The following is a 25,064-nucleotide window of genomic DNA, read 5'->3' as shown; positions in this document are numbered from 1 at the left end:
CTACCGTTTAGGTCCAGCTGTTCAGCCAGTTTTTGATCCATCTCACTGTGTTCGTCCAGTCCATACTTCAACAGCTTCTCTAAGACGATCTTCTTCTCCTTCCTGCACCTGGAAATGGTTTCCAGGATTAGGTGTTCCATCACCTTCTCAGGGATCAAGGTGAAGCTGACCAGCCTGTAGTTCCCTGGGTCCTTCTTCTTGCCCTTCTTGAAGATAGGAGTAACACTTGCTTTCTTCCAGACTTTGGGTGCACTTCTCCCAGTTGCTACAATCAACCAAAGATTATAGAAAGTGGTCTTGCACTTACATCTGCAGGCGCCCTCAGGATTCATAGGTGCATACCTCAGAACCCAGGAATGTCCAGTTTGCTGAAGTATTCCCTGACCTGATCCTCTTCCACCAAAGGAAAACATTCCTTATTCCAGCCTTTCAGCCTGGCCTCTAGGACCTGGGATTCCTGAAGGCCAGTCTTGCTAGTAAAGACTCAAGCAAAGTAGACATTCAGTTCCTTGGCCTTTTCACTGTCCTCTATAACCAGGTCACCTGTTTCCTTCAGAAGAGGGTGCACATTTTCCCTAGTCTTCCTTTTGTCACTGATATATAAAAGCCCTTCTTATTGTCCTTGGCATCCCTGGCCAGTTTCAATTCCATTTGGGCTTCAGCTTTCCTAACTGCATACCTGGATGCTCTGACAGTGTCTCTGTATTCCTCTCAGGTTACCTGTCCTTGCTTCCAGCCTCTGTAGGCTTCCTTTTTGAGTTTGCATTTGGTCAGGTGCTCCTTGTTCATCCATGCAGGCCTTCTGGCATTTTTGCCTGACTTCCTCTTTGTTGGGATGCACTGCTCCTGAGCATGGAGGCAGAGATGCTTGAATATTAACAAACTTTCTGCCTTCCCCTCTTCCTCCAGGGCATGTTCCTCCAGGCACCTATCCCATGAATGTCTACCAAGTAGATCCTTGAAAAGCACAGTCTGCTCTCCTGAAATCCAGGTTTGTGAGTTTGCTGTGTGCCTTTCGCACTGTCCTAAGGATCTTGAACTCCACCGTTTCATAGTGCTTTCTTTGGTTGCATTCACTGCAGCCAAAACTGAGCTTTGACATTCATATTTCCCACAAGCTCCTCCTTGTTAGTGAGAACAAGGTCCAGCATAGATCTTCTACTCATTGGCTTCTCTGTCACTTAGAGAAGGAGATTATTTCAACAGATTCCAGGGAAACTCTTGGATTGCTTATGCCCAGCTGTGTTGTCCCTCAAACAGATGTTGGGGTGGTTGAAGTCCTCCACGAGGACCAAGGCTTATAAACATGAGGTTGCTTCTATCTCTATTTATAGTGTATTGTAACAGTTCTTAAAAGAAAAATAAAAAATATGAATTGTAGGAAATGAAAATATAATTATGTCCATTAGCATAATTTATGTTAGCTGTATACTTTATTCTAATTTAGATGAGAAAGATACGTGATTGTTAACAGTGGTTGTATGTACACAAAGCAGTATTTCCTGTCAGAAAATATGAAGAAATTCTAAGTTCCAAAAGTAATTATGAAGTCTGTTTTTTCTAACTTTGATTTTTTCTTCTCTGTGCTCTAATAGTAATCTTCTATGTGCTGTTTCATTCTTTCAAATTATTGGTTATCTACTGTGATAATGTAATACTATGGAATTCGATTCTGATGATGTTGCCTTTTTTTTTTTCTTGTTTTATGTATTTACATATACTTAGCACTTGCAGAAGATAGCTTGTTGTCTCAACCCATTTTATATTTGCCTATATATTGCCCATTGTGTATATTAAATGTCTTTGACATTAGTGCCATAGAAATTATTATTATTATTTTTTTGGGCGGGGATGATCAACAGCATGATAAGGTGTTGTTTTAGATCAACAGCTTTGTTTTCAAAATACTTGCCTTTTCTACATCTAATGGATCGGCATGAACTCTTGGTCATTTTATTGGGCAGGTGGGATAAAGAACAGAATAGAAGATATGCTTTAATTATATCCTCATTTTATTAATTTTGTTAGCTTGGAAGCTACCACCAGAAGCCCAGATAGTATAGGTCTTTAACTGCTGGTTTTTGTTTGTTTGTTTGTTTCATGCAAGCTGTTTTTGGTGACTCCACTGTTCCCAGCCCTAAAACACATCTTATCTGTGGCCAAGCTGCGTAGGTTTTCTGTATAAAATCATCAAGACACTAGAGGGTAGTTCTTGCCTTGCTGTACCTTGCAGTAATAGTCTTGGTGCCCTTCCTCAGATCTCAGATGGGATCTGTATGGCCTTTCCACTTAACGTCTTTCACCAGTATTTGAATCAGCTACAACTGTTGAAATTCATCTTGCTGAGGACTTAAGCCTTCTAAGCCCTGTTGAGAAGGAAGCCCTATTTACAAATATTGCTGCTCTGATATGTATCATTGATAGCTTCTTAGTGCCTAGAAATTTGAGTGGATACCATCCATGTGTCAGTTTCCAAATCCTTTCTGCTTGTACTGATTCCTTTTTATCCCCTCTTTATCTTCCTATGAAGCAATTGCTTAAAGTTTATGATTCCTTTGCATTCTAATGAGCTACTTTTCCAATACAGCCAAAGGCAAATACAAGGTGGAAAGAAGAAGTATTTTGCTTTGTATTCCACAACTATTATTGCTGCCTCCTAGACTGTTTTTGGACTACTACAGCATGTGATCTTCCCGCAACCTATTTTGTACTGTTACAAAATTAATTTCATTACGAAGTTTTATTTTATTTATTTTTATTTTATTTATTTTTATTTTTTTTATTTTATTTTTATTTAGAAACACATCTGTAGACAAAATTACTTTATACTAGATTATTTTGTTTCCAGTGCTTAAAATTCAGTGCAATTTGGGCTATCAGCTCCCCTAGGTTGCTTGAAGTTGGATACTTAAATAAGTAAAATAATCTTCATTTTGTGATACGTTTGTAGGCTTATGTACTTATTTTCTATTTTGTTTATTTGTATTTCTATATCTCTTATTTTCTTTTCCTGAGAATTTAGGAAGATTCATAGCTCATATATTAATATATTTTAAAATATATTAATTAATATATTTTAGAATTATACTTAACAGATTTTATCAGAAGTTTAATGCGAAGTTAATTTAATGTAGTATAACCTTTAATTTACAGACAGAAAATAAACAAAAATGCAGTAGCTATATACTATATACCTAGTCTAGGAACGTAGCTGTCTCAGATTCTCAGTGAATCATCACAAGATAGTCTTTGCTGGTCTTGCTGGATTTCTGGTGCCACATACTGAGTCAAAAGAACAAGAGAAGCAGCAGAAGGCATATTTGCCAAATGTCAGATAAGTCTGGTTGATATGGTGCAGAGATTCCTGGAAGTGTATACCTACACACCTAGATATCCAGGAGAGTGAGGATATTTAAGACTTAGTAATTCTTCTCAGTCTGTAATCTTTAAGTACAGACAAAAGCAGGCATGCTGTCTGTATTTCTGAAGCCATACTCCCAAATTTTGAAAATTCTCATTTTTTATTATCACTCTTTGGTTTAGTCCCAGTATAGTTTTCTTTCTTTTGCAACCTGAGGAAATAATAAATTGTAATCTTCTCTATAATTATCTGTATATTAGGAAAACATCTCACGTACATAGCTGAGACATTTTTTAACTGGTCAAAATTCTAGGTAAATTATCCATCTTCTCACCCACCCCCTCTTTTACCTTGGGCAGACGTAGCAACAATTAGACCATCAGTTATAACAGTCTTCTTTACAGGTCAGAATTTCATGTCAGCATTCACCCATTGCTCTTGGTCCTGTACAGAGAAATAATTATTCAAATTTTCATGAAGATTACAGAGTGGATAAAGAGCAACTCATTAACTTTTTTTTTTTTTTTTCCCCACTAAATCTTAAGAAACTTTCATGTGAGATTCTATGAATTTATCATTAGTTTAAAATAATCTTTAAGAAGCAAAAATTTGGTAGCAATGAAAATGAAGAGAATGCATGGTAGAAATGATCAATTAAAATTATTTCAGATTTTGTATTTGTTCTAATGTTGCTTTACAACATTCATTAGTGATCTGAAAGTAAAGTGAACTCCATGATAGCAAGATTGATTAGAATAGTTAAAACCAGAAGAGAACTTTGAAGAACCTGATAGACATAATAAACTAAATGAATGGACAGATAAGCTGTATGATAAAATAAATGTAAGGTTGATAAATTACATGAAGGAGAAGGAAAAAAAAAAAAAAAGACAGTCATTCTTCTAAATTAATGGGATTAACCAAAGAAATTGACTTAAGAGTCACTGAGAACAATTAATTGGTGGCTGGGTTCAAGATAAAAATCATAAGTTGTATAGAAGTCTTTGGACAGAGACTGCTTGCAGTAACTTCCATTTTTAGTGTCCCCTGAGATGAACTGGTAGGAGTTCAGAGAAGGGCCAGGAAAAGAGATCATGGGTTTGTATACACATTTTAATAAAAAAATTAAAAAGAGAGATGATGAAGCCTCTGTGTTTGTTGTAAGTGGCGAAAGAAAACAAACTGAAGAGATTCATTTCTTTTTTTCCTTTAATGTAAGAACCATTTAGCTGAAATTAAAAAAAAAAAAAAAAAAAAAAAAGCAGAACTAACAATTCAATAATTTTCAACATTGCTATGGAAATAGTTCTGATCAACAGTACAAAGAAATTGTTGTAGATATAGGTGGATAACAATCCTATTCAGTGTTTCTTGCCAGAATATTTATCATTCATTCATTTCTGGATGCACAGAATGCCAATGCAGTGAGTCCTGAAACAAAAATAACAAATCATAATAAATGATCATTTGTGGAAATTAAATGAAATAATATGCCAGAGAAGCAAAAGCTATTTTTCCTCTCTGTACTCAGATGTTTGTATAAATAAATAGTACATGTTAAATAATGTTATTATTATTCATTTTCTAAGGATATGCTATTTCAAAATGAAATTTAAAATTAAGACTTTATATTGCTTACATTTAAAAGTAATGTTCAAATAACATATACTGAATTTTCAAAGTTCATCTTTTCAAATGATAGAATTCCCTGAATTCCATTGAACATGATGTTGTGCAGGAACAATTTTAATAATAGGCTTTTCTACAAATGTAGAAATATTTTTAATAATTCTTTTTATTTAGCTGGTTCTATTAAGTGACTTACCATTTCAATGTTGAAAACCTGTGACAGAATTAATACTACTTGTAAATCCTGATGAACATGGTAATTAGAAATAATCACATGCAAGCCCATTAAATTCGATATGTTTTTCCACTTCTCTCTTCAGTTACTTCTGCATGTTGAAGACTCATGTCTTTTTTCTTACCAAAACATAACAATCTTCAGTCTTTTCAGATTTGTGATCATTCTTGTCTCTTGCTTCTGGAATACCTATACTTATCCAGTTACTCATTCTTTGAAATGAACTTCCTCAAGTTCAATACGGTACTCAAATCTGAGGCCTTACTACCATCAAACAGAAGAGACATAGTCAGTATTCACATTTATGTGTCTTAATCTAATATGGTGAGAAAGCCAGTCACACTGGTGAGCTAGTCAGAGCTCACCATAAAAATGCTCACTCATAAAATGCATTTATTTTTATTGAATTTTCTTCCTGGTTATTGAAGCAAATTCCCCAATTTTTCAAGAACATTCAGAATGGCATGTCATGGGAAAAGACAAAAGAAAAAAAAAAAGAAAAATAGTATCAGGAAATTTTGCACTAGAATAGGTTTTTGAGGCTGCTTTGTTTAGTGCTACATATTTTTAATATTTTGTGAAATGACTATAAAACAGTCTGCATATTATAGGATCTTAACCTACGTGGTGGGTTGACTCCAGCTGGCAGCAGAGTCCCCACCTAGTTGAATTGGAAGGGTAAAAGCAAGAAGGAAAAAAAAAAAAAAAATTGAGTTCACAGAATCACAGAATCATCTGGATTGGAAGTGACCTCCAAGGTCACCTAGTCCAACCTCTGACCTAACACTAACAAGTCCTCCACTAAACCATATCACTAAGCTCAACATCTAAATGTCTCTTAAAGACCTCCAGGGATGGTGACTCAACCACTTCCCTGGGCAGCCCATTCCAGTGCCTAACAACCCTTTCAGTAAAGAAGTTCTTCCTAATATCCAACCTAAACCTCCCCTGGCGCAACTTTAGCCCATTCCCCCTTGTCCTGTCACCAGGCACGTGGGAGAATAGACCAACCCCTACCTCGCTACAGCCTCCTTTAAGGTACCTATAGAGAGCGATGAGGTCTCCCCTGAGCCTCCTCTTCTCCAGGCTAAACAACCCCAGTTCCCTCAGCCGCTCCTCGTAAGACTTGTTCTCCAGACCCCTCACCAGCTTCGTTGCCCTCCTCTGGACTCGCTTGAGCACCTCCATGTCCTTGTAGCGAGGGGCCCAAAACTGAACACAGTACTCGAGGTGCGGCCTCACCAGAGCCGAGTACAGGGGGACAATCACTTCCCTAGCCCTACTGGCCATGCTGTTTCTTATACAAGCCAGGATGCTGTTGGCCTTCTTGGCCACCTGAGCACACTGCTGGCTCATATTCAGCCAACTATCAACCAGTACTCCCAGGTCCTTCTCGGCCAGGCAGCTTTCCAACCACTTTACGTAAAGGCAGTCACTCACCAACAGCAAAGAAATGCCCAGTCATCTCCAAGAAACAACGGTTTAGTAGAAACTCCTTTAGTTTTATTGCATGACATTATATGACATAGAGTAACAACTCTGGTCATTTGGGGTTAGCTGTCCCAGCTTTCTCTCTTCCCAGATGCTTGCCCACACTCAGCTTACTTGCTGGTGGGGCAGAGTGAGAAACAGAAATGGCTTTGTTGCTGTGCAAGCACTGTTCAGCAATAGCTAAAATGATGTATTGCCAGTACTGTTTTGGTCATAAATCTAAAGCACAGCACAGTATGGTCTGATATGAATTGTCTTCATCCCAGTCAAATCTGGTGCAATCTATTAATAAGATGAGTGTATATAATCACATAGTAATAATAATAATAATAATAATAATAATAATAATAATAATAATAATAATAAAAGTTAAGAAACTGTTTGCTCTGAATGTAAACATAGTGAAAAAAAATTAAAAATCTTTCTGCTTCTGAGTAATAGATTAACAAAATCCTTAAAGAAAGTATTGAATACTTGTTCATTTAGATTTATCTAGGATAAAAAAATCTAAGCTCTGTTTAGTCCTGAGTAGGCAACCTTTTCAACAGTAGTGTAGGGATATGTTTCCAGCTTGTGATACAGAAAGTTAGTAAATATACAATTCAGGTACATTTGTAGGGTTGTAACGTCTCTGAATTGATTCTAGTGCATTTAGACTTGATTCAGATGACTCTGCCTAGTGCTCCTTAAAATTTTGAATGTCACAGTTAGCTTTTAAGAAGCCAGTTTAAATTTCCCTGTAACTACATTGCAGACAAGAAAAAATGAGCAATTGCTGCTTAAAAGAAAAAAAAATAGATAAAATTAAACTTTTCTGGTGAACAATAATGAAGATGCTTGAAGATCTGTCAGAGTACAGTCCTTCCTTAGTTTTATGCTTTCTTTTTATGCTTGAATTTAATAATAATCACCGAAAACAGTGTTTAGATTCAACACACACTGTGCTCTCTTGGAATTACCTTTATTTCTATTGAAATGTAAAAAGTCTTCTTATGCCAATATTTCTTCTTTTTTTTTTCTTCGTGTGGTGTTTCTACCCTGCTGATAAACTGAATTCCACCACAACCACTCTTTCACTCCTCCTCCTCCAGGGGAGAGGGGGAGAAAATATAATGCAAAAGAGCTCAAGGGTTGAGATAAGGATGGGGAAATCGTTCACCAATTACCATCACAGACAAAACAGACTCAACGTAGGGAGATTAATATAATTTATTGGCTATTACTGGGAGACAAGGACAGTGAGAAACTAAAAAGCAAACTGAAAACACCTTCCCCCCTCATCCACCCTCTTCTATGTCCTCCCCCCGAGCAGCGCAGGGGAATGGGGAATGAGGGTTGTGGACAGTCCCTAATGCTTTGTCTCTGCCGCTCCTTCATGGTCACTCTTTGCCCCTGCTCCAACGTGGGGTCCCTCCCACGGGATGCTGTCCTTTCCAAACTGATCCTGCATGGGCTTCCCACAGGCAGCAGCTCCTCAAGAACTGCTCCAACATGGGTCTGTACCACAGGGACTGTCCATCAAGAGCAAACTGCTCCAACATGGATTCCCAATGGGCAGCAGCTCCTGCCAGATCACCTGCTCCTGTGGGCTCTCCATAGGCTGCAGTTGTGGCCTGGAGTCTATTCCTGTGGGCCGCAGTGTGGAGATCTGCTCCGCTGTGGGACCCATGGGCTGCAGGGGGACAGCCTGCTCCACCAGGGGCCTCTCCACAGGTCACAGGGGAACTTCTGCTGCATGCCTGGAGCACCTCCTGCCCTCCTTCTTCACTGAGCGTGGAGTCTGCAGGGCTGTTTCTTCCTACATTTTCTTACTCCTCTCGCCCAGCTGCTGTGTCACAGCCGTTATTTCCCTTTCTTAAATCTGCTCTCACAGATGCACAGCCAACTTCACTCATTGGCTCAGCTCTGGCCAGCAGCAGGTCGCTTTGGAGCCAGCTGGAGCTGGCTCTTATCTGACATTGGACTGCTTCTGGGCACTTCTCACAGAGGCCACATCTGCAGTCCCCCTTACCATGTAAACCCAGTACACTCAGGCCTCCTCTCTTGCCACTTTTTTTTTTTTTTCTTCCCTCTCTTATAAGGCTGCCTAGTAGCTAAATTACGTTAATTTTCACTGTAGCAGTCATGTCAGAATTTATAATCCATAGTAGTTCCAATATATTTTCTTTGTAAAGAAAATAATCTAGTCAGCTTCCCAGCTGTGTAGAACTTTTTCCAACATTGGCTTTCTCAAGGCCATGCTTTATTATTATTATTATTATTATTATTATTGCTATTATTATTGCTATTATTATTGTTATTGTTAATAATAAAAATAATAATAATAATAATTTTCTCTCAACCTTAGCTGGAAGATGCTGACTTTAAAATAGTTTTCTTTTGCTTAGCTGATACATCTAGTTACTTTTCTCCATATAACATTTTATGTCCTTTTTTTTTTTTTTTTTCAGTATGTCCTAAACTGCAAAGGTCAGAGTCTCTGATGTTTAGGTCATACACATTTCCAAGAAACTGTTATCTCTTACAATTATGTAAAGCAGACAAACAAGCTTGTAAAATCTGCAGGCAAATCCATTCATTTATATCATGTGTTCAGTTTTGGGCCCCTCACTACAAGAAAGACACCAAGGCCCTGGAACATGTCCAGAGAAGGACTACGAAGCCCTTCTAGCCCTTCAGAGAAGGGCTACGAAGCCTATAGAACACAAGTCCTATGAGAAGCGGCTGAGGGAGCTCGGGTTGTTTAGTCTGGAAAGAGGAGGCTCAGGGGAGACCTTATTGCTCTCTACAACTACCTGAATGGAAGTTGTGGGGAGCTGGGGGTCAGCCTCTTCTCTCAGATAGCTAGTGATAGAACTAGAGGGAATGGCCTCAAGTTGTGCCAGGGAAGGTTTAGGATGGAAATTAGGAGACATTTCTTCTCAGTAAGAGTAGTCAGGCATTGGGACGGGTTGCCCAGGGAGGTGATGGCATCACCGTCCCTGGGGGTGTTCAAGGAAAGGTTGGACCTGATGCTTAGGGACATGGTTTAGTGGGTGACATTGGTAGTAGGGTGATGCTTGGACTAGATGATCTTGGAGGTCTTCTCCAACCTTAATGATTCTATGATTCTATGTATATGACATGAGTGAATGTGCTTTTCAGGGAATACCTGGGGAGTGAAAAAGGTTATATTCTATGTGAGAAAAAATAAATTCAGTGTTGAACTAAAGCACAATTAGGTAACTGATGAAGTGAAGGTTCTACAACTGATATGTGGGCAGTAATTTCAAGGTCCGTTAGCAGGAGAGCCATTAGATACACTCTGTTCATCTTATACCACATTTCCAGCAGTGTTTTATCCATTACTGTGCATATATAAAACTTAAGGCAAAATGTTGCTTTTGATGTTTTGGAATTGAAAAGGCTTCTGTTAGTTTTAATTGAGTTATTTGTGGTTGTGTTTTGTTGTTGTTTTAAGATACGAAATGTTTTGGCGACAGGAATGATGTTTAGCTTAAGATTTGTAGTATTACTAGTAAATGCATCTTTGATTCCTTTCAAAACAAATTAATCCGAATCTTTCTTTTGTCAATCAGAAGTCAGTTTATTCCTTTAAATACCTCTCATGTCATTTTTAACGAATATCTCATATTTCTGTTATTTACTTCAGGGATAAGAAGTCCTGAACAATGCAAAATCCAGCCATTTAAGGCTCACCAACTGTTAATATAATGGCATCATAATATGATAAGCACTTAGTACATTTCTTATGTAGCCCAATATTTTGCAAAACGTTTCAATTGCTCCTATTTACTGAGTTAAAAATTTCACTAAGTTCCAACAGTTCTTGAGTCTGTTTTTGTGGTGTTTTTCATGTTCATCATTAATTTAAGCCAAATTGTGTACATTGTTTGTTAAAATTCTCCTGATAGAGAACATATGTTTGTTAATATATTTTACCTTTCTAATACTAACAAAGAAGCTCATTTGTCATGTTATTCTCTGTCCTCTTATTGTTGGTTGTGGTACAGAAGCATATTTTGTAAAATACGTGGGACTCCTCCAAGTCTTTGTGAACTGGAACTATTACTTATGGAAAATAATAATGTAAATATTGTTTCTACAAATTAACTCTTTCTTATTTGGCCATTTTAGTGGAAAAAATAATTCTGTTGTAATATATGTGCATGTATGTGCATGTCCTGAATACAGTACTTACCTGACTATTGTGTCTTTCCATCAGAATATTCTAAAGAAATCGCTGTGACATTTTTTATATAGTGGCCACCAACTAGACTGAATATCATAATTTTCCACTCTCCTTTATATTTTTCTTGCCTTTGCAATTATTTTTGTTATCAAGAGCAGAATCCATCTTAACTTTAGGGACCTTTTGTCAGGGAGCGTAGTGATAGGACAAGGAGTAATGGTTTTAAACTAAAAGAAGGTAGGTTTATATTGGGAAGAAATTCTTTACTCAGAGAGTGGTGAGGGTTTAAAAAAAATATCTCATTCATTGAAGAATTATTTTCAAATGGTTGTATTACCAGAACAGATGCATTTAATTTCTCAGTTACAATAACAATTTTACATAATTACAGAATTTATATACATTAATAACTGGTAGTTAAACTCATCCGTTCTGTTATGAAAATGTGCAGTGTGTGTACATTCATAAGAAAAAGTATAACAGTTCTTTCCTGTAATGCATAATAGCTCATTATATCAGTATTTTTAATTACTTGTCTTTGATTTTTTTGTTGTTTTGTTTTTATTTTCCTTTCTAATACTGAACTGATTCTGTATTTCTGGTAAAGTTCAGAAACAGTGATTTATTTCCGCCTTAATGTTCATCCTTATGCTTTACATAAGGCTAAATTAAAGTCTTTTGGAAACATAAATGTTGGAGTATTTTCCTTTTTTTAAAAATATATATATATATATTATATTTTTTTCTACAAGTAAACTATGTAGGGCAGTTGCTAAATTTATTTCATCTGAAATATGCAGATTTTTTTTAACCTTTGTCTTTAAAACAACTTGACCTTCATCTCTATTGAGTACTGCTAAAGAATACTATGACAGTGAAACATTAAGTCAACGTAGAAATGTTTGGCAATAGATACAGCTCTAAGTATACTTTAAAGAATGGTCATAGTCTTCTTGTTCCCGTGTGATTTCTCCTTTACTTCTGAAAAAAAAAAAAAAAAAAAGAAAAGAAAAGAAAAGAAAAAAAAAGAAAAAAAAAGAAAAAAAAAAAGGTTTCTGAAAAAACTTCCTTTTTCCTTTTCTGCCTTCTACATTTCCTTCTTTTTCCTTCTGCCCAGAGAGGTCAGGTAGTCTCCTTCTCTGGAAATATTTAAAATTTGCCTGGATGCCATGCTGCACCATGCATTCTAGGTGATTCTGCTTGGCAGGGGGGTTGGACTAGATGATCTTCAGAGATCCCTTCCAACCTCAGCCATTCTGTGATTCTGTGATTATACATTTTCCCTACATTTTATCACAGTTTGCTTCTTTAGTCTTTTTTTCGACATTCTCTCTTTATCACCTGTTAAGATTCTTTTCCAAACTCTTTAAACAAACTACATTTGTTTAATTTTTGTATTCATTTTAAGCTTAAGATTTCACTTAATATTTTTTCCCTAATCCTTTCTTTACTCAGTGCTTAACTACATGTGGAGGCATTATGGTCTGTGTTGCTTTATGCTATAGTATTAACATCAAAGAATAGAACATAGCCATATCTTACTTGAAGTTGCGTATAGTTTTGAACAAAACAACTGTTCAGCTTTACAAGTCAAAGTGTAAACTGGCAGATAGAAGCAACTAGTTTGGAAAATCTTATATTAGATACATATCTTCTCTTTTTGATTCTGTGCTTATTTAGAGTTATACTTTTGCTTTTTTGTTTTGAGTCATAATTTGCACTGACAGAAGGCAAGTAGAGAAGCAAGGGAATAACTGATTTTGTAAGAATGCATCTCAGAAGTGTACAAAAGAAGGTACTGTTATAGGCCATTGTACGTGTTTCCTGGGAAATATAGTGATTTTATTGAATACTATGGGATAAATTCTTTTATACTTCAGTTTTCAAAATTACTGTTACTACACTTCCTTTCTTTTCTGCTGCCTTGAGGATTGAGGCCACATATGATGTGTTCCAAGCATCTTAGGGTGTTTATTCTTCCTCTGTGTTAAGAAAAGTACAATCAGATTGATAAATTTAATGATATGAGCAATTTCCTTATTTTAGCAGAAAATATTGAGTGGTTCTCAAATATCAGTTAAAAATGAGCAAACATTTGGTTCACTGTTGCATTCGGATTTTTGAAAAAATTGCTTTGAATTACAGTTCTGACAGAAACAGAATTGTTTGATCAACTTAATAGTACAAATCTTGTGCCTTTTGACATCTCTCTCTCATAAGTGGGAAAGGATATACCTCAAATGGAATTATAGTCATTTCATTCCTACATGCTGTAATTCAAACTGACCTATGCATCTTCAGAGCAGAAAATACCCATTTATTTGACAGTAAAAGGAAAGAAATTATCATGTGGGCTAGAACACTTCCCACTTGTACCTAGATTATGTGAATCCAAGTTTTTGAAGACAAAATGATGACACCTGGATCATTTGAGTACTTGTTACATAACCCTATTGAAGTATACACAGTCATCAAGAATTTCTTCCGTGTTCAATATATCTTTATGCAAGTTGTTTCTTTTAGCTGCATATTGAAGAACTAATCAATGGTCATTTAATATACAAGTTCAATATACAAAACATATATTTCAGTATACTGGATATCACTCTCATGAAGAAATTCTAATTGCTAATAAAAATAAAAGCTCTTAAAATAGATATCGTAGATTGTTTAGATAATTTTTCAACCCATTGAAAGTATCACATAGTTTTACATAATACATTTTCCTATTCTGTGAAGTTATAAATTAATGATTTCCCCAAGTTAAAACAACTGGGGATGCATTCTTATATTATTGGCTAAAACTAGTGACCGGAATATTGAAGTAATGCCGAAAACAAATCCAGAAAAGTCAATGCGACAATTAAATTTAAAATGAATCTAAATCCATTCAAAAGAGAGGAACTGCTTTTGTCCGTGCAGTATATGGACTATTTATAAGGACTAAATAAAAAGGGAAGGAACAAATTGTAGTAATTTGTCAGTCATCATTTAATACGCCTAGTACTTCAATGCTCAAAATAATTTAATTAAAATTATGCAAGTACTCCGAAATCTTATAGTAAATGAAAGCTAGCTATTAATGCCTAATGTGGATTTCTCAGAACTTTTCATGTTTGTGTTTTCCGTGATAAAATCAATCACCAAAGTCCTCCATTAAAGTTTTCATGTTTGGAATTATTACGGTATTACTTCAAAACACCTTCCCATTTTTATTTTTGACTTTTATACACATTTCATACCTTTTTCTTTACTTTTTTTGTTTATTTCTGCGAGTTACTGTTTTTCTACTTATTAATGACTTTGGTTTAGCTGGTAAATTTAGAATAACTCTTTTTTTACTCTATGCATTAAATGATATTAATGTTAGTAAATTGATATTAGGGATTTTTTTATCATTAATCTGTGTGTGAATATGTCTATATCTGCATGTATGTGTATATCTGCAGGTATATATATATATACCTGTGTGTGTATAAATAAATATATGCATATATAAACTTCTAGGCTACTTTCACTTTAATTTATATGTCTTTATGAATTTCTATATTGGAGAAATAAGCTTTAATAAATACAAAATATATTTCCTCCAAAACAAAATTCAAGAAAGATCCTTTAAAACATTAGCATTATAGAATGTGCCATTAACATAATTATAACTATTCATATTACTAACACACATTTATTAAAGTACTATAAGATGTTAGAAATGTAGTCTTGTAGTCTTCAGTCACTACCATGAATGTATGTTAACAGCTAGATTTATGATATCAATAAGCATTACTAATGTGAATTAGGTTACATTAACATTCCCATTATCACCATTACTCAAGATATTTATTTATTTATTATTATTAAAATATACCTTAACATTTCCTTTTACTTGCAGCTGAATGTGGAGCCTCCACGACAAATAATGAAGGAATCTTACTGTCCCCCAATTATCCTCTTAACTATGAAAACAACCATGAATGTATTTATAGCATTCAGGTACAAGCAGGAAAAGGAATCAATATTTCTGCCAGAACATTTCATTTAGCCCAAGGAGATGTTCTTAAGGTAGGTAGCCTTTGTGTAGCTTTTTGTTGTTGTTTCAAAGCTTTTAGTGCCTCATACCATTGAATTTTATCTGTCTGTACAGTATCAGGTAAGGTTATATTAAACACTTATAAAATACTTGTCTAAACCATTTCTATCTCTAAAGATTTAAAAATGAGGCAACCTCAGATGTTTCCATAATCTATTCTTTAAAACATGCATTTTTCAGACCATACATATTTAAAAAAAGGAAATTGAAACTGTAAACCAAGAAATTGAAACTGTAAACCAAGTATTGCCTTAACTTGTATTTGTATTCTATTCTTAGTATTAAATATTCATCTTTGAACGGAATTACATTTTTTTTGTAAATTCTGTTTTTCTTCCTCAGTATCTTCATTAGTTATTCTGTGATATAATCATAATATTTTTTCCCTAGCTGTTGCACACAGAAACTTAATTTAATACAATGTCACATACTGCAGTACATGAGGTTTACACTTCAAATGGCTCTGATCTTCTTTGATATGTAGCATCTCCTGCAAAATGACAATCACTAGCAATTTTATGTGAAGGCAGTTTATTTTTTGTTTGTTGTTTGTTTGTTTGTTTTGTTTTTGAACAAAGAAAAACAACCAAAGGGGAAAAAAAGGATATTAGAACTTTCCAAATTTTATAGACTTACTGCCCTTCATAAATTCAGTAACATTAATTTCATTTTGATGTTATTATTGTATTTGTCAAGTACATATTTCCAAATTAATATATTGCTTAGCCAACTATATATTTAAAGTTGATGATGATCAAGGTGTCTTTTAGCACATGCAATCTAAATGCAATAAGAAGGGATGAACTTATTGTCTAATTTTTCAGAATACTCAATTTAATTAAATATGCCCCCCAGAAATCAAAGGAGTAAGAGTACCATGCCAATCATGTTTGATTAATAAAAACTGTTTTTCTGCCAGATTCTGCTATTTAATTATCAAAATAAAAAGGGTTATGGTAAGATTTATCTCTAAGAATCGGTGCTGGGATTTATCAACTTCAGTCATCTAAGCGTTAGGTTAGGATTTCTGTCATAAGTTGCCAGACATAAGCACTTCAAAAAGAAGTTAATTATGGCTAAGGCATAAGCACACCTAAGCAAACTAATGAAAATGAAATCAGCAGCAAGAAAAAGCTATGTACAAAATTAAATATGGTTTTAAATAAAAATAAGTATTTTGTATTGAAACAAAACAAAGGCAAAACAAAGCAAATATTAACAGAATAAAATGCACATTAATTAGTTAACTTTTAGTTTAATTAGTTTATTTTACTAGTTAATAAAATGCACAAGTATATTTATTTTAGTTTAGTTTTATTGCTTGCATCATAACTGAGTAGATGTCTTTCAATGTTTCAATTGATAAAGGAAAAAATAATTTGAAAGTCTTAGTATTCGTTAGCATATAAATAACAGCAAAAAAAAGCTTTTTTTTTTTTTAGTTAACAGTAAAACATCCAAATCATATATGCTGATATGTAATTTTTCAGTCTGAGACTTTTTCAGTGAAGCAGAAAAAATAGTGAAGTTACAGAAAGTTCTTTAAGTTACCCAACGTTAGCATAAGACTTGAAGTCCACTCTTATATTTGAACTGGACTCCTTGTGTCCGGAAATCACTATTCTAGTATCTCTGTTCACATTTTTATCCTTGTCCATTAAAAGTTTATGGATACATTTTCCTCAAGACTTTTTCGCATGTAAATACAAACTTTCAAGCAGTTCAAAGATTTTTTCTTCCTTTTTTTTTTTTAATCTTCATTAACCATTTAATACACATGCAGTCTTTATAATATCTATTCACTTAAGTTTTCTTAAGTGCCATTCCAACCATATGCACTACAGATGTTTAACTAGAAAACATTAACTTATTGGTTTATAAAATAAATTTCATTTTAATATTGCTACTCGATTAATGAGAACTTAGGAGAGGTATCGACTTAATCATAAAAGAGGTGATGCCATTACACTCTGATGTAAATGGCTGAAATATTTGCTGTGTTTTGTGGCTGTGTCTGTTAGATGAATGTAGCATCTTTGAAAGATGAAAGTAATTAGAGTATTTTGTATTTCAGATCAGCAGCCTTGAATTATAATGAGCCAAAGTTCCTCCTAATCTATTTAAAAAATAAAAAATGAATAAAAATGCAAGAGGTACTCTCTATTATAATTATCTTTTTTTTTTCAGTCTGTGTGACATTGTAGCAAGAGGCCCTCCACCCCTGGGAAAGAATATCTGTTGAACCCTTTCTTGCCTAATCTCTCAGATGAAGCTTTTACAAATTGCCTTAATCCCATCAGACTCTTTTTCCAGGTGCCTGTTTCAGGAAGTACAAAGCATCAGTTACACATTCCAGAACTTTTTTCATGGTATTAGTTCTGAATTTTTCTTTTGATCTTTATCATCTTATGAATTACTGCTCATATCCAGGTTCTGAAAAAGAGTCACTGTAAGGTTTGGTGTATGTTTGACTTGGGAATATGACTAGTATTTTCTGTTAATATGTTCAAGATCAGGAATGCAGGCTTGATTATCCACATATGTGCTTTTATTCTCTTAGACTGATTCACGTTAATCTCAGTAAAACATCTTTAAAGACGTTCACAAGAAGTTCCTCTTATTTTTATGGAGCTGGTATCTAAAATGAAAAAAAGAGAAAATACTTCCTAATTTGCCTATTTTTCTGTCTGTGAAGAATATACTGTTCACTACTGGAGTAGGGCATTAGGGTTTTACTGTAATTTTAGTTTTATGTGAATAAGTAATAGTGAAGAAATACTGTACACCTATTTAATATTTGTATCACTACTTTGTAAATGTATATAAATATGAATGCCTTGGCCAAACCCTCAGAAATCTTTGAGGCAAGTCAAGAATAAAAAAGTAAGGCAAACAATGATGTGGTGCAAGTAATTCACCATTTGGAAGATATTTAACAATGATATTTAACATCAGGACAGGGCTTTCTTTCCCTGAAGGAAATGAATGCTTCAAAAATAAAGCAATCCAATAATATTTCCCAATACAATGTCAGTCTTTTAGCTAAAAAATGGTGAAAAAATGGATAATGCATTAATCTCCATTCTTCAGACTTAATACATGAAAAAATTGGCAAAGATACTATTTCTATGAGCTAATATTTTAGATTACTAGAGCCAGGCAGATAGATTCCATTTAAAGTCTGAATTAACTGAATATTCTCCTAAATTTTTGGTACTCATGTTTAATCAAGACACGGGGTCAGTTGGTTACCATGTAAATTAACTGACTGTGGAACAAATTTATGCCTGATGAGCACCATGAATGAAACAATAAAACAGTTGGACTGGGGAATCCCACATTAGAGGGAAACATATTTGACACAAATAAATCATCACCCTTGCTGTTACTTGCCCGATGAAGAAGGAGGAGCTATCGTTTATCAATTCTGAACTGGTATAGAACAAAGGATTCAGAAGATATCATTGTTTTTCATTTGCTTCATTTAGTATGAAATTCTCTTATGGCTGTAACAGCTCTAGCTCTCTAATGACTTTTTTTTTTTTTTTGAGCTACAGGAAATACAAAGTTCCTTTTATTGTTGTTGTTGTTTATAGGGCTATCACCTGCTTTTGGTACTGTCATATATTAATTTACTATTGATGAAAGTTTCATGAAAGGATATGAGAATTTAAGATGTGTATAGTCACTATATGCCAACCCATTAAATATTAATATTAGAAACTGTAAAACAGTTGTTTCCTTCTTTGTAATTGTTATGATAACTGAGTTTGTGCACTAAAATATTTCCACAATTTCCTGCCTGTGTAGGAGGCAGGAAAAAGAATATTTGTTTTCCAAAGTATGAGGTCTGTATCTGCTTTTCTTCCTGCATTTAGCTCCATTTGCTGCTTTTGCCATTAAGCTCTGTAGTCTGTTAGGTGTAAGCAATTTCTTCAGATTTGTACAGAAAGAAACAGAATTGGCATTATCCTATTTGTCTGAATAGTTTATTGTTGTAGGTGAAAGCTTTATTTGTGTTGAAATGAGTTGAAAGTAGAAAGAATTATTTTATGTCAAAGATCCGCTAATATGATTTTCTAATTTAGCAGGAGAAAGACAACTCATTAAAATTGAATTCTGAACACAGATATGATTGTTTTCTTTATTTTCAGTAGATTTTAACATAAATTAAAAAAAAAAAAAAAAAAGCGTGGTACTGATTAATGAGGAGAGTAGTTTTCTGTTAATGTTTTAAAAAACAAACGAAACACAAAAATGCAGGCAGGTTCCATAAATGAACCTAAAGAAAGGAACACTATGTATGAATGACAGAATTGTAGAGGTTGAAAGGGACCTTGAGAGACCATCGGGTCCAACCCGCCTGTCAAAGCAGATTCCCTAGAGCAAGTTGCCCAGGTAGGCGTCCAGACGGGTCTTGAATATATCCAGAGAAGGAAGAGGACTTAAATGGAAAGAAAATATTTATTATTATTATTATTGTTATTATTATTATTATTATTATTATTATTATTATTATTATTATTTTATTTTATTGTTGGTGGTGTTTATTGTTGTTGCTTTGTAGTAGATATATTGACCAAGAATGTCTTATAATAAAGTTTTGTTTTTTTTTTAAGAATTGTAAATAGATAAAAAATTTGGCTTTGAGAAATTCAGAGTTCTTTTGCTCTCACCTTGAAGACTATAGTTAAGTGCAATATTGAAAAAGGAAAAACTTGTCCATTTTGAAGATAAATAGCATACATTTCATTCAAAGTTTCTGAAGACCATTCAAAATTTGGGTGATTCCACCCACTCATCCACTTTTTGAAACAAAATCAGCACACGCTGATTCAGGAGTTTCATTTTTGCCAGAAATGGAAAATCATCTTGTGTGCAATGACACTAAGAAATAAGATCTTAAGGGGTGAGGCAGAAAAATATAGTGTCAAGAATCAACATTTTAGGTGTTGAAAAATGATGAAACATTTTAGATGAAAAATGTTTCATGGTAAGTCTAGATTTTTGTCTAATTGGGTGTTATATCTATTGGAGAAAAAGAACCAGTCCACAGTTAAACATGAAGAACACTATATAAAAATCATAATGAAAGCATAATAATTATTGTTATTGTAACGCTACAATGCCCTTGTTTTTGAATATAATTTTGTTCTTCTGAAAATTTGTATAACAGCATGTCATTACATTTCATAGATGGCAGATGACACGCAGGAGCGAGAGAAAGGTTAAGCACACACACAGACCTCTACGGTGAATGACAACTTTCACTGTCCTTGATCATGTGATGTGCTTTTGCTTGGCAAAATGTAGAGTGAGAGCTGATGTGCCAGATGGGATTGTACCTAAGAGGCAAAAAATAACTTCAAGAATTATTTTTGATACTGCAATGAAAGAGTCTATCTTTTAACTTCTTTCAAAACACTGTGCAGCAACAGGCAGGGAACAGTGTCAGTAAACCACATAGGGGAACTGGCATTATTATTTATATATTTGTTTTAATTTCCCCAGCGTTTGGCTCAGCACTCTTATTTTGTGTGCCTGCACAATTTGTATAATTCAGTTTTACTGCATTTGTTTGCTCTCTAGTGTGTGGGATAGCTTGGAAATGTGTGCACCATTCAGTTTTTGAAGGATTTTATGCAAAGACTTTAAAGGGAGGTAATGTTTGTATATTTTTTCTAGTTTGTTTTTTAAGAATTTCCGCGCGTGCTATCATAATCCTTTTAGCAATATCATACTGAAAACGTGAGTATGAAATAGGTAATAAATGCAGAAGAGGAAAGTCGAAACATATGGGCCCTATTCTGTCTTTATATTAGTGCTTCCATTTGCATGTGATATAAATGATATATTTGACAAGGTGTTGACAGCCTCAGCTCTGAGATGCTGATTTCATGTTGTTTCTTCTCTTTATAAATGCACAGATCTTCATATCCATATGCCTTCTATGTTTCAATGGCAAGCCTCAAAAAAGTTGATTAAAATGCACAAATGTAATAAATTCACTCTATACTATTCCCTTGGTAAAATTTTACACATTAAGGTCAAATAAGTTGGTAGAAAAAAAAAATGGAAAAAAAACAAACAAACATTAATTTCCATTTTAAATTTATTTATAATGGAGTCCCTGGAAAGCATAACAAAATGCCCTCCTTCCTCCTCCCCCCAAATAAACTGTACATCTCTCAGTTAAAATTACATTTATATAGACATAGTTCCCTGCTAGCATCCTCCTCTGTAATATTTCAAAGTAGCATTATGATATTAGGAATAATAATGCATTTTTTTCTGTGCTTTTGCTCATCTGTATGAATTAATCATTTAACAAATCAGGCCTTTAAATACCTGATAAATTTGGATCCTGTTTTCTGAAAGGCTTGTTATTGGATTATTCATACATTATACAGTCATGGATCAATTATCTTTGCATTAGTGCTACAGGATGACATTGGAAAATACAACCAATGAACTCATATTTTGTAATGATTATCCTGGGCCATACATTACCCAAGTGATGCAAACCCCAAAGTGCTGGTAAGGCCAATGAAAATGAATGTTCCTATATTAAAAATAAGATGATAATGCCATCTTAATCCCCAGATAATCAGATTTTCCTCTGGATCAAATTCTGATGCTGAATTACAAACTCATTCAAAATCTTAAACAAAATGACCATCTATGTTAGGAAGGTTGGAAAGACAATGCTGGGTCTGCAAATCTCAGAAGAATGCAGGCTGCTATGACTTTCTTTGCAACTTAAATACGTTATTAAAAATGGTAGATTTGGAATATAATGGATAAATGATATCATTTAAATTAGATCTAGAAATCTGTATTTAGTTCAGAATAATTGAATGAATTGTAAGAAAGACAATGTGACTTAAATAAAGAATTATACTGCAAAAATGCATCCATTTATTGCACTAAGGGAGCTCCTACTGTCACAAGAAGAGGCATATATGTTCTTTGGATATTTAAAAGTCAGAAAAAAAAAGGCTAAATTTCATATTCACATGAATCACATCTCTCCCTCACCTAAAAGTATTTCTCCTATACAAAGAATGAGAGTTTCAGAAGTGTTAGAGCACTTTAATTTTTGTTCCTTCATTGAAGTGACATAGGCTTGGAGATATTTTAGAGTGAGGCATCTAGTTAGTCCATAAAGTAGAATTACTGTTAACATTGAAGAAATTCCACTGTTCACAATAAGCAGTGTCAAAGGGAAAGGTTTAATATGGTAGTACAGCTAACAAAATTGGCAATAGAGTACGTGTGGGGAAACTAATGTGAAGAAAATTTGTATCATGAAGTGTCTTCTGGGAAGTTCTGGCAAGCCTTTAAGAATAGTTCGTGTAACTGCACTGGTTTGGCCTCATCTTGAATAGTGTGTGCAGTTTTGGGAGCCACGATATAAGAATGATATAAAAGTATTAGATTGTGTCCAAAGGAGGGCAACAAAGATGACGAAAATTCTACACGGCAAGATTTATGAGTAGCAGCTGAGGTCACATGGTTTGTTCAGCTTAGAGAAGAGAATATAGGGGCGACCTCACTGCAGCCTACAGCTTCATCACCAGGGAGAGCAGAGAGGCAGGCGCTGATCTCTGCTCTCTGGTGACCAGTGGTAGGACCTGAGGGAATGGCATATATTTGACATATATATGGCATATATTTTTAAGGTACTTTCTACTTGATAACCATTAATTGTACCTTGTTTTGCTTTAATTTCTTATTTTTCTCTCCATGTAAAGACATTACCATTTAAGTGTGATATTTCTTTGGAATTTATTTGCTTCTTTCAGTAAAACCAAGGAATGATGCCAAGTCATTTGGCAGTGCTTCTTAAACTGCTGTACAATTGGTTATTGATTAGAGGTGGCTAAAAATGACTTGTTTTATTTTAGCATATCATTAAATAAAAAGTCTTTCTTTTTGCTAAACATGAGAATTTCTGCAAGATAGAACTTAAGTATACAAGTCAGACAGATGGGGAACAGAAATCATAGTTTATATTCACTTTGTTGCCTTACTACTGTTGCTGGTGTATTTGTTTTGGTTTTATTCTGGTATAAATTCCTGTTTACAAATGCAAGCTTTGATTACATTTCAAATTAATACAATTAGATCTTATTTAGAACTGGAGACAATTCCATGTTTATTTAGAAAAGCTTTATAACCTCCCTGTATTGCAACTTGAAATTTATTTAGAGTTCAGATTTTAGATTTGCAAGAGTTTTTCTTAATGCCCATTTTTCAAAGTTTTAGTGATTATTAGAAGTCAATAAACAAATCCTACAAGATATAGTGCTTGGGTTAGCAACCACTGTTAAATTATAGCTTAACTATTATAAAGAATTACAGGAATGCAATGACCAGTGATGTTTTAGAGCAACAAAACTTGTGAGGAAATTTACTAAGTATTATTAAAAGATTGTTTTATATATTTAGTAGTCTGATAGAACTTTCCATTTCAACTCTTGAAGAAAAATAAATAATAAATATTCTGTATTCCAATATACATATATATTACATTACTCTTTAAAATTACAGAAGCAGTTATTCTATTTATTTTATTCTTATTTCCTAGTCTCATTTTACTTTCTAGCTATATTTAAACCTCTTTCTTTACACAGGGGAAAAAAAAAAAAAGAAGTTTATTTTATAAGTCAAAACTGGGGAGATGTTAGCTTTTCTGTTGTGCCACCTCAGTGACTTGAGGCATACACAAAAAACACAAAACAGTTGTTTGCTGATAGTCTCTGACCAGCACTACAGTATTGGCAGCGTAAGAGAAAACACAGATGTTCAAAAACATTGAGCTGATATGGCAACTCTGCCCACTTTTATTTTTAACCAAAAAACAAAACAACAACAACAAAAAACCTGACATATTTCACATTGTGCATTTGAAAAATAACCACAATTAAATCAACTTAATTGAACAGAGGCAAACAGCATATCTGAAGAGTACTCTGGATTGACTAGCAATATATCTCCCTTGGCAGAGCTATCCTCCCACTTAATTGAAATGTACTAAGTTATTTTGGAAATCAAATATAAGCATTTATTTTTTTAGTAACTGTAAATGTCGTATTTGTTTTACAGATCTATGATGGCAAAGACAACACTGCTCACCTGCTGGGTGCATATACTGGCGCATCATTAAGAGGACTGACACTAAGTAGTACTTCAAATCATTTATGGTTGGAATTTAACTCAGACGTGGAGGGCACTGATGAAGGTTTTCAACTTGTGTATACCAGTAAGTATTTGAGAAAATAATAATAATAGTTTTACGATTCTGAAGGAATGAAAATTCATAAGATAAAAATGCAGTCCAAAGTCAAACGATAAAATCAACAGCAAATCACTCTCCACTCATCAAACTAAACTACTTTTATAATTTTGTCTCAAAAACTCCTGTAAACAACATACTAAAATCTTGCTTTGAGGGTATCACAGAATTATAGAATCATAGAATGGTTTGTATTGAAAGAGACCTTAAAGATCATCTAATTCCAACCCTCTGCCATGGACAGGGTTACCTAGATGAGGTTGCTCAAAGACCCATCCAACCTGGCCTTGGACACTTCCAGGGATGGGGCACCCACAGCTTCTCTTGGCAACTTGTGCCAGTGCCTCACCACCCTCTGAGTGAAGAATTTCTTCATAATATCTAATCTAAATCCATCCTCTTTCAGTTTAAAAATGTTACCCTATCTCCTCCACTCCTTGACAAAGAGTCCCTCTCCTGCTTTCCTGTAGGCCCCCTTAAGGTACTGGAAGACTGCTATAAGGTCTCCACAGATCCTTCTCTTCTGCAGGCTTAAAAACCCTGACTACCCCAGTTATAGGAGAGGTACTCCAGCCCCTTGATCATCTTTGTAGCCCTCCTCTGGACTCCTTGTAATATGTCTAAGTCATTCATGTGCTGGGAGCCCCAGAGCTCGGATTGGGTCTTACCAGAGCAAGGCAGAGGTGGAGAAGCACCTTCCTTAACCTGCTGTCCCTGCTTCTTTTGTTGCAGCCTAGGATACAGTTGCCATCTGGGCTGCAAGCACACATT

General features: G+C 34.5%; 1 protein-coding gene across 6 annotated transcripts in view; it reads left to right on the top strand.

Moving 5' to 3' along the window:
• The window catches only part of CSMD3 (CUB and Sushi multiple domains 3), a 710,416-nt gene that overhangs the window by 452,521 nt on the left and 232,831 nt on the right, over window positions 1-25,064 (top strand). For all 6 annotated transcript variants that reach the window (XM_040546910.1, XM_040546915.1, XM_040546914.1 and 3 more), the window contains 2 exons: window positions 14,798-14,967; window positions 24,104-24,260. In XM_040546910.1, coding sequence (XP_040402844.1) covers window positions 14,798-14,967; window positions 24,104-24,260 — 327 coding nt within the window. The remainder of the gene's footprint in view (window positions 1-14,797; window positions 14,968-24,103; window positions 24,261-25,064) is intronic.

The sequence above is a fragment of the Cygnus olor genome, chromosome 2 (assembly GCF_009769625.2).
Source record: "Cygnus olor isolate bCygOlo1 chromosome 2, bCygOlo1.pri.v2, whole genome shotgun sequence".
Lineage (NCBI taxonomy): Eukaryota > Metazoa > Chordata > Aves > Anseriformes > Anatidae > Cygnus > Cygnus olor.
This window is presented reverse-complemented; position numbering and strand designations above follow the sequence as displayed.